A 15140-nucleotide genomic window follows, 5' to 3' on the forward strand; every position below is an offset into this window, starting at 1 on the left:
TGCCTGAAATCAAAGTCTTCATTTAACTATTGACGCTTTAGTTAACATAAAATGTAGATTTAAATATTTCAAACGAGATAAGAAGGAGGAAGTTAAGTTTTTGTACCTAATAAAACATATATTTTTGTCCTATGGAATTTTGTTAATTTACTTTAGACCGGGATAAATTGCGCCTGCTTATTAATTTTGTAGTTTTGGGAATAATTATAACATCATATAGATGATTCTTTTTTGTTTTCTTATGGCAATTGTACGGATGTTTTCATCATTCTATATTTTAACGATGGTGCAAAAAATGAAAGAAAATAGAGATCGATTCCAGTAGTTAAATTCGTTAAATAATCCCCTTTTGCATGTTTTTTATTTGCTGCTTGTTTTCCATTTGGGACACTTTAATTTTTCCCATGGCAAAAATTTCGATGTGAAATGGGGATTTTTACTTTTTGATATTCCAAAATATATTTTCATGGCCCACTAACAGGGTTGCTAAAGCTAAATTATTTTTGGTAAGACTTTGGTGATACCCTATCGTGGTGATGAAGTTCGAAAAGAAGATGCTGTATCAGAATAACCCCCATTTGTCTTTGGGATATTAACATTACAAAACAAGGTGTACAAAATAGGATATCTATCAAGTGTTTAAAGTCTATAAAGGAATATTATGATAATCATGAATTAAGTGAAGCATAACATGCCAAAAAGCAAAGAACATCATCCCTAGCATCATCTTCATTACAATCACTATCATCATCATTATAATCAGCAGCAACATTTGTATGTTTCTTTCTAGGCTTGTAAACCAGTGGAAGGTAACCACGTGGCTATCATTGGAAAACGTGACGTCAGCATGGACAAAAGAAGTCACGAGCAACATTTATGCGATTCTTGTTGTTCAGAAGATCTGTGCAATAAAAATTGCACCACAGCTCAGCTGTCTATAGGTATATAATTGACCGATCATTTCAAGATTGTTTAAACGGTTATGCGCATTATCGATCACTCGGTTTCTGTTAACTTTGTTTTTACAGCTCAGGTGTCTTTATGTGTAATGAAGTGTCTTAAGTGAAAAAGTTTTATGGGGATATAGTGATATTGCAAACGGGGGGTTACATAAAATTAATGCTTTTATACCGTTCTCAAGTTTTGACCATCTTGTGGTTTAAAAGTTTTTAAACCGTAAATATTTTCTTGCAGAAAAAAAATTAAAAGACTTCAAAAAATAAGAAATCTTTTTATCATCCACTATATTTCGGAAAATTGAATTAATTATCAAAAGTTAATTTTATAATTTTGCACTTATTTCAGCTACTCATTGCCACCAAAGAGCATTTACTTTCATTTTATTTCCAACATTTGACTTAAATGTAGCCCTTGGTTTTAACTCATATGCATTGCAATATTTGTTTAAAATATATTTTAATTATTGGCAAAGATAATTGAATTTAAAATAAAGGATGTGTTATCTGCGAGGGCATTGCTAACATATTCTTTATTTGTTTGCTTAGTATGTCAGTCATTCCTAGTATCAAAGCACTGGGCGTGTTATTTTCTAATTTATTATTTAATAGATCCATGTCAGCCAAATCCTTGTAACCATGGTACTTGCAAATCTGACGGTCATAACTTTAGATGTGATTGTCCAGCAGGCTTCACCGGAATTATATGCGACAAAGGTAATATCATTTTAAATGCTGGGAAATACAATACATTCACTTTTCGTTTTAGATACTCTTTTATGATTAAATATGATCCAAATAATGGCATTAATCTAAATAAAATAAAGAAAAAAACATGATTAATCAATATGAATTTATCCTATTAATTTTACTACTAAACTAATTGGATATTTAATAGACTGTCTCGTCATCCATTTCGAACAGATATATTATAAACTGCTACACTTATATTTTATTGTATTTTCAGAACATACATGATTATATTTATGTATGTTATTTTTTTTAAACTTTGATATGTACAACAATAACATTCATTATGATTATTGTTATTTTTTAAAAATTTCTTTCACATTTTCGCTTAGCAAATATTAACATTAAAAACGTCCAAAACTAGAGACAAACCAGATATACATTACAAAGTAGTTCTGCATTCACTCTGGGATTATATAATATCAAAAATAAATTATATAGATAAATAAATTATTAAATACACGTAAGTGCATAAATGTTTTACGGTTTTGTCTCAGCAAATATTTCAATTGTTAAATACATTTTTATGAAGTAATAATATGTTACACACCATCATATGCTTTAATTGTCATGTTTTTGTATATTCAAGACATTGATGAATGCTTATCAAATCCATGTGTACATGGAACGTGTAATGACCGAGTGAATGGTTACTTTTGTGCCTGTAATCAAGGATACAATGGAAGCAATTGTCAACACGGTATGTTCTCTAACATTTTTTACGTTTTCATTTCTGCTCCAAATAACATGATTTACGTTTATAACGATTAGTACCGCTTTATCAGGTGGTACATCGCCATCATTTCACAAATTGTGTATAAGGATATATCTTTTCAACTTCGTTATCGCAACAGAGTAGAACATTTTCTTGACACTGATGTTTTCTCCCTTTTTGTATGTATACCATCTTCAATCCTCTTTATCAAATGCAAGAAAACCTCACGTGAAAATTTGTTGTATGATAAAATGGATGATTTTCATATTGTCCATATTGTTAATTTTTTTTTTTGTTAAAAGTTAATTTGAACTCTTTATGCATGTAGATAAATAATTTGTCCAAAGTGAAATTATGCTGATTGCTTCTGTTAAAATATTACTATACATTTCAAACGTATTGCTGTTAAAATGGTTATTGACTAACAAGGTTCAGGATTATATATAGAAGTGACGTAAGTATTAAAAATGCCCTACTCTTGATATAAATTGAACATTACTGATTAAATATAAAATACTAATAAAATTATAAATATATAATGTCCTGAGTCACATGTCTTTTGATTATACATGTAAAGTAAAGTATAAAATTGAGGACTGTAACAAAATATGAAATTGTTTTTCTTTTACATGTGCATTCACCATAAACACAGGTGTAATGTCACTTTTAACCTTTGAGAAATTTATTTATGATATTAACACATTCATTGAGTTTTCATTAGAACAAAAACTATGATATAACAATTCAACAGGTAAGAGAGCAATAAACAGAACATGCAAAATATGAAGTTTTTTCAATTAACCTGTGCTCTCTCACCTTTTAACGTATGCATAGACATAATGTCCCTTTAAGAAATATATTTATCAAGCAATCACAATGTTTTCTCTTAAAGGGAAAATTAGAAACTTTTATATTGCAATACAACAAAGAAGAGCGCAATTAAATAGAACCGATCACAACTTTCAATAATGAGCACAGATCAGAAAATATGAAGTCTGCATCAGACATGAAGAACAAACCTAAAAGGCATTATTTTGTACGGGAGGACTACAATTAAAGGAAATAATGGAAGATTCAACACATTAAAGGTCAGATTGAATAAATTACAAGATGTCACATACCCAACAATCTTGCCAAAATGAACAAATTAAATTGTATGATTGAACAAGCTTGAACCCAATATATCTTTTTTTCAGACATAGATGAATGCTTATCAAATCCATGTGTACATGGAACATGTATTGACAGAGTGAATGGTTATGTTTGTACCTGTAATCAAGGATACAATGGAAGCAATTGTCAACACGGTATTTACTCTAACGTTTTCTACGTTTTTATTTATGCTCCATATAGCATGATAAACGTTTCATAAGATTACAACAGCTTTATCAGGGGCTCTCATTTCCTAAATTGTTTGAAAGCACATATTATATATTCAGTTATCATAATAGAGTAGAATATTCACTTGAGACTGACGTCGTCTCCCATTTTGTAGGTATATCATCTCCAAAACCCTTTATCAAATGTACGAAAACCCCACGTAAAAAAATGTTTGAAAACATGGATGACATATCATTAATTGTTGTCGAATTTGAACTCTTTATGCCTGTAGATAAATATTTTGTCCGAAGCAATATTATGCTGATTGCTTCCGTTAAGAAAATAACTATTAATTTCAAACATTTTACTGATATAATGGTTATTGTCAAACAAGATAAAATATATAAAAAAATAAATGACTGTTATACTCCTTATAATTATTAAGACGTGGACTATTGGTTTTACATGTAAAGTAAAATTTAAAATGACTATAACAAAATATGAAGTGTGTTGCTTCTACCTTTGCACTCACTCACCATTAACACATATATAGGCATTATGTCACTTTAAGCTTTTGATATATTAATTTAATTTACAAACACATAAATGTGTTTTCATTAAGATGAAAAAAGAGCATTAGTTAATACAATTCAACAAGTAAAAGTTCAATAAATAGAACAGACAAACATTGAAGTTTTTTTTGCTTTTACCTGAACACTCACCATAAACACATGCATAGGCATAATGTCCCTTTAAGAAATCTATTAATTGAACAAACATATTAATTGTGATTTACAATTCTACACGCAAGAACGTAATTAACAGAGCAGATAACAGCCCCAAATAATGAGCACAGATCAGATATAAATAAAGTCTGAGACAGACGTCAAAAACAAACGCAACATGCATCATTTTCTACCGGAGGACTACAGTTAGTGGATATAATGGAATATCCAACAAATAAAAGATCAAATGGAAGAAATTACAAAATGCCACATACACAAAAACCATGCCAGAATGAACAAATTAAATTGTATGATTGAACAAGCATTACCGCTATATCTTTTTTCAGACATAGATGATTGCTTATCAAATTCATGTGTACATGGAACATGTATTGACCGAGTTAATGGGTATATTTGTGCCTGTAATCAAGGATACAATGGAAGCAATTGTCAACACGGTATGAACTCTAATGTTTTCTTTCAATTTCTTTTCTGTTCCATAAAGCATGATTTCAAGTTTGAAAAGATTACAACCGCTTATTCAGGTTATAGATTGGTCTCATTTCTGAAACTGTTAATAAGCATACGAGGGACGGTCAGAAAATATCCGGACTTTTCATGCTCCTCTCTTTCCACGTGCAGCTATATACACACATTTTATATTGGTGAAAACTACATTCATTTGCCAATAACGTGGTCAGTTTATTTTCAATGATAGTTGTGTATACACAGTATTTTGCCCTTTGATATATGATAGGTGTTTCGTCTATCATGGACTTTTTGTTAGAGGAACAGCGCTCTATAATAAAGTTTCTTGTTGCAGAAGGTGAAAAGCCCTGCTACATCTTTTAGAGACTTAAATAAGATTTTCTGATAAATGTGTATCACGTTCAACCTTCTACAATTCGGTTTCTCAGTTTTGTGAAGGCAGAACAAGTGTTTGTGACAGGCCTAGGACTTGACGGCACGCTGAGGCGATAACCCCAACAATGGTAGCAAATGTTAAAGCTTTTGTCAACAAAAATTGTCGAGTTACTTCGGAGAAGGTAGCCAACAAGTTTAGCATCGGTAAGGCATCGACACACAAATTTTACACGAACACCTAGGTATGAGCAAGGTAAGTGCCAGATGGGTGCATAGACAGCTGTCCGCAGATCAAAAGGCAACCAGAGCAACCAATACAAAAGAACATTTAAGTCGTTTTAATCGTGAAGGAGATAAGTTTTTGAACCGCAGTATCACACGAGATGAGATGTGGGTTCATTTTTCCAACCTGAAACAAAAACTCAGTCAAAGCAGTGGAAACGAGCTGGTTCCCCACCTCCTTAAAGTTTAAGCTGTCTCCTTCGGCTGGCAAAGTCATGCCTGTTGCCTTTTGGGATTTACGAGGAATGATACTTACCCATTTCATGCCAAAAGGTCAAACCGTCACCGCCAAGTACTATTCTGAAGTAATTCTGAAAAATTTCAGAGAAAAGCTGAAGCAAATGCGCCCAAGGTTTGCACAGAAAAATGTCCTCCTTCTTCACGATAACACCCCATCCCATACCGCCGCAGCTACAGTGGAGGTTACCAACTCTTAAAAATGGCAATGGTTGTATCACCCTTCCTATTGCCGAGACCTCGCCCCCTGTGACTTTTATTTGTTTCCAGGACTGAAAAAATTGCTTGCTGGAAAAAATATAAGACCAGGGCGGCTTTGATATCTGCTGTTACACAGTACCTAAAACATAGGTCTACGTCATGGTTCACAGCGGGAATACAAAAGCTCCCACGAAGATAGCAAAAGTGCGTAGACGTAGGTGGAGATTCAAAAAAAAAAGAGCAGAAAGATTTTCTTTTAAATGTTGAATGGTTTTCGAGAACGAGTCAAAAGTCCGGATTTTTTCTGACCGTCCCTCGTTTATCTTTAAATCTTCGTTATCGCAACCGAGTAGAACATTCTTTGACACGGATGTCTTCTCCCCTTTCTTATGTGTTTATATCATTACAAAGTTGAAGATGGATGAAAACAGTGAAAAATTGTTGTTTGATGGGATAGATAACTTTATTTTGTCCACATCATTAATTGTTATGGAATACTTAATATGTATTCTTTATGTCTTTAGATAAATAATTTGTCCAAAATAAAATTATGCTGATTGATTCCGTTATCAATGATTATATTTCAATTGTATTTGCTTTTACCTGTGCACTTACTTTTTACACATGTATATGCATAATTGCATTGTTTTTGCTTTTGTTTATTAAACAAACAAATTAATTAATTTTCATAAAGATAAAAAAATTAGAAAATTTTATAAAACATTTCAACAAGTAAGAGCGCATTTAACAGAACATACCACAGCCTTCAATAATGAGCACGGCTCAGAAACTATGAAGTTTGTACAAACGTCAAAAACAAACCTAACATCATGCATCATTTTCTATGGGAGGATTTCAATTAGTGACAATATTGGAATATCAAATAAAGTAAAGATCAAATGGAATAAATTACAAGATGCCACATACACAACAATCATTCCAAAATTAACTTATATAATTGAGCAAGTGTAAACGCAATATATCTTTCTTTCAGACATAGATGAATGTTTATCAAATCCATGTATAAATGGAACATGTAGTGATCGAGTGAATGGTTATGTTTGTGCATGTACTCAAGGGTACAGTGGAAACAATTGCCAGCATAGTATGTATGCTTTTTATTGTCCCGTTGAAGACTTATTTATATAAATTTGGCGTTGTCCGTTGGGACGTTCGTCAGTCCGCATGTTCTCAGGTGCACAATTTATCGCATGAATGTCTGTTTCCTTTGTCCGCACAAACAGTATTCTTGAGGAATTAGTAGCCTATGGGACGGAAAGAGGATGCTTTATTGGTTAAAGGGATCAAAAATGTTGAAAGAAATAACCCCGGCAGACGATGGTCAATCGTCATTTTTTAACTTTGGTACATAATTTAAGATATCAGCTGTATCAATTAAAAACTTCAGAGATAAAGAGTTCTTATGTAGGAAAAGTGAAGACCATCAGGTATATGTCACAAACTGAAAGATCACATATTGTGATATTGTTTAAGGACATCGAAATTTTTGTATGTTTTGGAGTTATAGCCCTTTGTATTATTTCAAAATAAATCGTTGTCCGAAGCAAAATAAAAAAGTCATCGGAAAGTTTTTATAAATCTTTTAAAAGCAAAAAAAAATATTTAAACAGTAACTTTTTAATGTGTTTTTTTATTTTTTTTCTGACTATAATATTTCATCAATAATTTTAATCCGTACCAAGGATAGAAACGTTTAAGAGACATCAACTTGAAACTGCATTGATTGATCGATATCATTAAAGAAAAAACAACATATTTTCTAAAAACAATAAGTTTTTTTTTAAATAAATTCGCACTGATTGCCCTCTACATAATATTCTGCTAGTTTTCATATTTTTTTAATTTGTCCTCTTTCGTGATCAATTTATACCTAGAGAATATTTAGATGTCAATACGATTTAACAACATCTTACTGTTTAAAATGTTTCCTTATTTTGATTATTTCAAGAAAATTTATTGTTTTGTGATGATATTTTTCTAACAATCCTATTACATAATAATGTTTTATTACGGGACGAGGGAATCACGTGACTTTGTATTATAATACAAACGAGAATTGTCGGCCGTTGAGGCTCGGTAATTCCTTTATTTATTTGAATTATGAAATTGACAAATAGATTATAAATCCAAACTAGTTTTAGACCTTGCTTTTCATATGCACGGTAACCTTCTTGAATGTATGGATTTCGAGATGAAATTGTTTGAATTGTGTGAAAATTGTAAATGCAGCTTTAGTAAATCACACGAGACGTTACAATTAAGTAACACAAATAATTGAGATGAGCTTTCTAAGTTCACTTTAACATAAAATCTAATAACATATTTTTGACATTTTTCCATATAAAATCTTGTAGAAAGATAGAAAGATCTTTAAAGAAAAAGTAAGTAAAACGAGTATTGATTAGATAGTAATAACAATCTTGAAAACTGACTGACTCTTTAAATGAGGGATACTGAAAAGATGCAAATTTGAATATCCCTCACGCTCCTAGCACCGGCAATTAAAGTGTATTTAGCAAAGAGCGAAAATGTTATTCCAATTCATGATCAAATATCTTATTTTGTGTTTCTCTTCAAAACGGATGCATAATTGGTTGATTTCTGAATATAAATGGTAGTATATCGAATTATTCGTACGTGTTTGCGGACGCCGTGGCCGCATATCCATATGCGATGTATGACACTAACTTATTGAGTTTGCGTGGCTTCCGATCGTTTCACTTACTTTACATATGTTAACATTTTACGGTACAGATATTTCTGCAAGATTTGGAATTAACTTCTATGTTAACAGATGTTGATATTGTGTTTTGATTCTGGCTCAATTAGTAATTTTAACTTCTCGTGTGACTTACTTCAACTATAACGTATTCTCAAAAGACGTGGTATAATTATTTGAAGAAAGTAACCGTTCACATGATAGGCTATGTCTTGTTTTTATAGAGGAAACATTCGGCAATTGAACATACTAAAAATGAACTTACCGAGGATCCGCAGTCTCCATTCTCGTTTGTTTGTCAGTCACTTTATTTCTCAAATTATACCTGGTATCATTAGATTCAATGAGTTGGATATTGAGCATAAACATTTTCATTACCCGATAACACAGAAACTCAATTCAAATTAATAACCAAATGATGATATAAAATGATATTTGAACGTTGTTATGTATTATTTTGTTTGATTTTAATTGAATTGAATATCTTTCAATTGTAACGTTGTAATGCATTTTGATTAGACTCAAAAGTAAGTGCAAATTACCATACCTATGTATTGTAGAACCTACAGACTGTGCTGATATTTTGCATTATGGCGATGATAAGGGCGACGGAATTTATACAATTATTACATGGAAAACTCATGAAACTATGGAAGTCTATTGTGACATGACTACAGATGGTGGCGGTTGGACGGTCAGTTGTTTAATATATTGCGTTATATTTAAAGATGTTCAGTTACACATAAATAAAATCTGTACAAAATTGTTTATTTGAAATGTAGAATAAATTAAACATATTATGCCTTCTTCTGTCTATTCAATTTAAGTTATATGTCATTAACATCGTTTTTGTGTACTATTTACTTTAAGGAATTAAGTTGTATATTATGTATTTAAATGGACTTATGTTATTAGATTACTTGAAGTTAGAGTTATTTGCGTACTTTTTTATCAATCTCTTTATCAGGTTTTTCAATACAGATTTAACGGTTCAGTAGATTTCTATAGGAACTTCGCTCAATATGAAAATGGTTTCGGAAATTTACACAGTGAGTTTTGGCTTGGTAAGTGTTCATAATGTCTGCATAATATTCTTCAATGTTAAGGTAAATGGTGTAAGCAGTGATTCCCATTATTCTGGAAACTTAATGAAGTTTATAAATTTGAGTAAAAAAGAAGATATATCCCTGAATGACTCATTATTTGCGACACTACCTTTAATGATCATGCTAATATTTTAAATGAATAGAACACACATTTTGTAGATATTTCTAGTTTTGACAAAAAGTACAGTTATCTAACGAGGAATTTAAAATATTGAAGGATAAGTTGGATTAAAACTTTAAATGGAAGGAATTTAAAATTGAAATTGAAAACATTTTCTGCATTTAAAGTAAATATCTTCATTAAAAGACTAGATGCAAATAAAGCCACTGGACTGGATGATAATAAGTAATAAAACCTTGCGGTATCTTTGTAACCCCAATGCAAATAAAAAAAAACATTCGACACTGAATATTTCCCGAGGAATTTAATAAAAATATTCCGATTTTCAAATTGACTTGATTAACAGATGAACCGAGCAAGTTGTGACCATTTTCTATTTCGTCTTCAATAACTAAGACTTTGGAATGTCATATAGCTAGTCATTTATAGCATTTTGTCTAGAAAACAATAAATTTACATTATAAGCAATTAGGATTTCGAAAGAATCATTCATGCAATACGACCCTTATTCATTTGATAGACTCCTGGTTTAAATATGTTGATAGTGGAAAATTTATCGGCACAATATTTTAGACCTGAATAGGCGATTAATTAAGTTGTCTGTGAATTACATCTATATAAACTCAAACTGTATTTTTTTCATAACATCATTTAAACATTTACATTTGTTATCTGTATAATCGTATGCATAACTCTAAATTGGAGACTTTGAATCCGACGTACACAATTTTACTTCTGGAGTTTCAAGGGCTCAATTCTTGGTCCTTTGCTGTTTTTTTCTAAATGTAATTGATCTCCCAAATATTTGCGAGATGGTTCCACAACATTGAATAAGTCTAGAGATGACATATCAGTTATAAAAGAAAAAATACAATTTAGTCTGATAAAGCACTTATTTATTAAACATTGAGAACCGCTCAAGCTGGTGCTAGAGGTCATGAGCAGTATTGCACTTTTTCATAGTCACTCATGTACAGAGTCAATTAAACCGAGTTTTCAATGTTCATGTCATTTTGTTGTGATTATTTCGAGGGATAACAATCAAGATTCTAATTTTATTAGGATAATTAAATGGTGTTAATTAAATAACACGCTTTTGCGCCCCAAAATTGTCTAAATGGAATCAAGTAGGTAGTAGTAAAAAACTAAAGATTCCAAAAGCATTGAATTTGAATATTAACGGCTAAAGTATTTTAAAAGCTGTTTAGTAGTTATGGTATGTGTAAAAAAATAATCTCTAAAGTTAATTAATTTAGCAAATAAAGTGCATTTTGAGTAAAGAATATCGCACTTTATTTTGTAATGCATATATTCTTCCTATTGTTTATTTATTATCGTAATACTCGTATATGGGAATAGAAAACAAAAAATATACTGTATATCAAATAAACAAATTTCAAAATCGATCTTTGCAAAATTCAAGATATATTGCCTTTCAAAAAAAGATGTATTTTTCACCCCGATGTCCGAGTACATTTTAAAGCACTGTGTAATATGCCCCTTAATATATCCCAGACTTATTTACCATTTCTAATAATCTATGATCGAAATCTAAATGAAATTTAGTTTGGTCGTATAAACCACGTACTAACTATTTTAATGATATGTTCCAATTAAATACACGGGTATTTGTAAATCCATACCACTGACAATTAAAAGGAAAAAAAATGTCAATATTAAAAAAAAAACTTTGAGAAATATTTATTAAATCAAATTTAGTACGGTTAATGTGTAATATATGCACAAGATACGATCGTTATATTACGTCTGTCTGTCATAGTCCTGACTTTATTAGTTTGTATTGTCTTAATTACAAATTAAAATAATGCACCGAAGAACGTAATTATGTTCGATGAAAGGTTTTGATAAAATAAGTTGTTTAAACATGTTTAGTTTATGTAATTATTTATATGATAACACTGTGATTACCATTTAATTATTTCGTTTACATGTTATATTTTCTTCGATTGGTATGTATTTATTAAAAGGCTGCGATGTGTTACAAATCTGTATTTGTCTTAATGTGTTAACTTCTGTAACTTTTGTAAATAAAGTAATTATTATTCATATTTAACATTTTGAAGGACTGAAACACATTAGAGAAATTGCAAACAGGGGACGTACAGATCTCAGAATTGATTTAGAGGCGGCGGACGGGGCAAAGGCTTTTGAAACTTTCGAGAATTTTTCACTTTCAGCCGGACCGGCATTTACTCTTCATATAGGCAACACAATTGCCAGTCTCAACAGTGAGTAAATAAAAAGTCAACTTTACCTTTGAATGGAATTGTACAACTTTTCCTTAAAAATTTATTATTTTACAATTTTAATGCAACAATCAATATCATCACCTGTCTCAAAAATATGTTTGTTATATAGCCAATCATGTACTGGCAACTTGTGTTAATATTCGTAAACGAAATAACGAATAATGCGAAAAAATCTCGGAATTGTGCTACAAAGCAATAATTCTTATATTAATATGACATAATCGTTATCAATGGATAGATCAATACTCTGATCATTCATTTGAATACTCGTAACAATAGATTTAACCACAAACATTTACATGTGCTCCTTTGTTATCAATTATAATGTGGTGATATTCTTACTGTATCTACTTATCTGATAATTAGAACAATACAGGTCACAGGCCCGGCTTTCACTAACGTTCTCAAACTGAGATATATCTCAACTTAAGATTGTCTCAGTATTGACTGAGATTCTTACTCACCTGAGAAAAATCTCAAGTTGGCTTTCACTAAACTTTTTCTCAACATTTGAGAATTTTCTCAACTGAGACTGTTGTTTTTTTTCTCAAGACATAAGCGGCTATCTTAGTGTACATTGTTGATCGGCTTCTATGACTAAAACATATCTCTAGTGTTCCTTTTTGTTACTTAGTATATCATGTATATATTAATATAGTTGCTGTTTTGATGTAAGATGACGCAACAGGGAAATGTTTTATATATTTATTACATTAAGAAGATCAAAATTTTCATGTTTTATTTACAATGAACAACAACAAGAAGAAGAAACAATGACAAAAACAACAAAAGCAATTGCAAATGTGTGAATATTTGAATACTAATGAAAATGATTTATCAAGAATGAATATACATCAAAAGAAAACAAAATTATTTTCAGTATGATAATTGTGACGTCATGAATTAAAGCGCATGATGTCACCAACAATAATCAGTCAATATAATACTAAATATATGAAAATAATAGGAATTTAATTGCCAAAAAGGTCAAATTATGTTTATTTATCAAAATAACCATGCAAAAAGTAAAAAAAACTTCTGAGAATAATAATTTAGTTTCACTGAGACATAATCTGAGACAGCCAAACCTTGTCTCAATATATCTGAGAAAAATCTCAAATCTTAAGTTGAGATTTTTCTCAATATTTTTTAGTGAAAGCCAAACTGAGAAAAATCTCAATCTCAATTTCTTATTTGAGAAAAATCTCAGATTTGAGCTGAGATTTTTACTTTGAGAACGTTAGTGAAAGCCGGGCCTGGGATCTATCTATGCATAGGGAGGCGGACTCACGTGACCTTATTGGTTGACTCTCCCCTCCCTTCGTTATGAAAATATAGGCAACGTAGATCTGGGAAAGAAAATGATTTACGCATAAATATAATTATAATTATTTTGAAAAAATGTTATAAAAATAATTTAACTGTCAAAATCGTCATAAGCAGGCAGTTTATAATGTATATTTAATGTTACAGTTGGAAACAGGAATACTTGAAGCACCCACAAAAATTATACAAAAGCATGGACTAAGATTTATATCCTAAATCGTATGTCCTGAACAATAGTATCTGTAAATTATCATAGAATTATAAAGCTTACAAATTATAGTTTGACATAATACGTGTTTGACGTTCATGTATTACTTATTGATTTGAAAGTCTTGTTACTTTCAGTTTCTAAAAGGAATAGTTTTGTATATCACAATGGTGTGAAATTTACGACGTACGACCATGATGCTGACAACGATTTTGCCGACAACTGTGCTGTTGAATGGCATGGTGCTTGGTGGTATCTTAATTGTTACGAAGCAAATCTTAATGGCAATTTCCTTTTTCCAGGTACATATGATTATCATGGAATGGTATACAAAAGTTTTAATTCTATACAATCATTGCAAAAAAGCAAAATGATGTTAAGGAAACGTATACAGTGATGAAACATAAGCATATAAGCAAACTTTCAATTCATTTAAATAACATAAATGTCATTTAACTTGAAAGATAAATTGTCATAGCTATAAATCCATTTCTGTTTTAATGTATTATTAATATTATAATCATCATAATTATCATTATTTTGCATGTATATAAACGCAAATATTTCATTGTTAAAATAACTTTTCCACCTCTTATTAATAGGAAATTCTAAGTACTCATTGGTAAGAGAAACTAAATACTTGATTTTTTTCCATTGAATTTGTTAAAAATGACTATTGAATAATCTTTGGGTCGTGTTTCGTTATAAGTCTACTTCACTTTTTTTGGCTCTGATTAATCTTCATATTTAGTCTGCCAATTTCTGTGAATTTAACGTTTTGATGGATTATTTATTTTAAATTTAAATATTATCAGCAAAATGACGTTACTTCATCTAAGAAAGGATATTATGTCATGAAGGCAAAGCAGCACCGCCTGACAGTAATACATGTAATTGTAATATGCTTAATTAATACAAGCACGTATTTGATTAGTTAACACGTTTAAAAAAGATGTTTTTTATATCTTTATGTCGTGTTCATAAATTCATCAAAACGACAAATGTCTCTGGTCATTATTTTCATCCCTAAGAAACAGACACCATGTGATAACGTCTTTTACCAAAACAATAATCAAGACCTGGTAAGCCAAAACCCCTAATAATAAAACAAAACAGAAATCACAAGAAAATTAAGTGCACGTAATGATTTTTTCACAACTCTTTAAGTATGTATAAATCCACATTGAAATTATTAATAAAATAGCGATTCAAAACAACCAATATTTTCAGATATCTTCTTTACTTTACAAAATTTGACTTGAAGAAAAATCAACAAATGCAAATAAACCAATATCAACCAATGTTTTAAACTACCAAAT

General features: G+C 30.5%; 1 protein-coding gene across 7 annotated transcripts in view; it reads left to right on the forward strand.

Moving 5' to 3' along the window:
• The window catches only part of LOC132716233 (fibropellin-1-like), a 45952-nt gene extending 31500 nt beyond the window's left edge, over nt 1-14452 (forward strand). For 2 of the 7 annotated variants that reach the window (XM_060699461.1, XM_060699463.1), the window contains 8 exons: nt 2296-2406; nt 3618-3728; nt 4814-4924; nt 7045-7155; nt 9351-9484; nt 9758-9854; nt 12102-12266; nt 13959-14452. In XM_060699461.1, the coding sequence (XP_060555444.1) occupies nt 2296-2406; nt 3618-3728; nt 4814-4924; nt 7045-7155; nt 9351-9484; nt 9758-9854; nt 12102-12266; nt 13959-14218 (1100 nt within the window). In that variant the 3' untranslated portion in view covers nt 14219-14452. Of the gene's footprint in view, nt 1-790; nt 942-1568; nt 1674-2295; nt 2407-3617; nt 3729-4813; nt 4925-7044; nt 7156-9350; nt 9485-9757; nt 9855-12101; nt 12267-13958 lie in introns of all 7 variants that reach the window. The other 5 variants (XM_060699460.1, XM_060699465.1, XM_060699464.1 and 2 more) reach the window with 4 other exon arrangements.
• Nucleotides 14453-15140: the final 688 nt, after the last annotated feature.

The sequence above is a fragment of the Ruditapes philippinarum genome, unplaced genomic scaffold (assembly GCF_026571515.1).
Source record: "Ruditapes philippinarum isolate M1 unplaced genomic scaffold, ASM2657151v2 ctg10122_1_1_1_1, whole genome shotgun sequence".
Classification (NCBI taxonomy): Eukaryota; Metazoa; Mollusca; class Bivalvia; order Venerida; family Veneridae; genus Ruditapes; species Ruditapes philippinarum.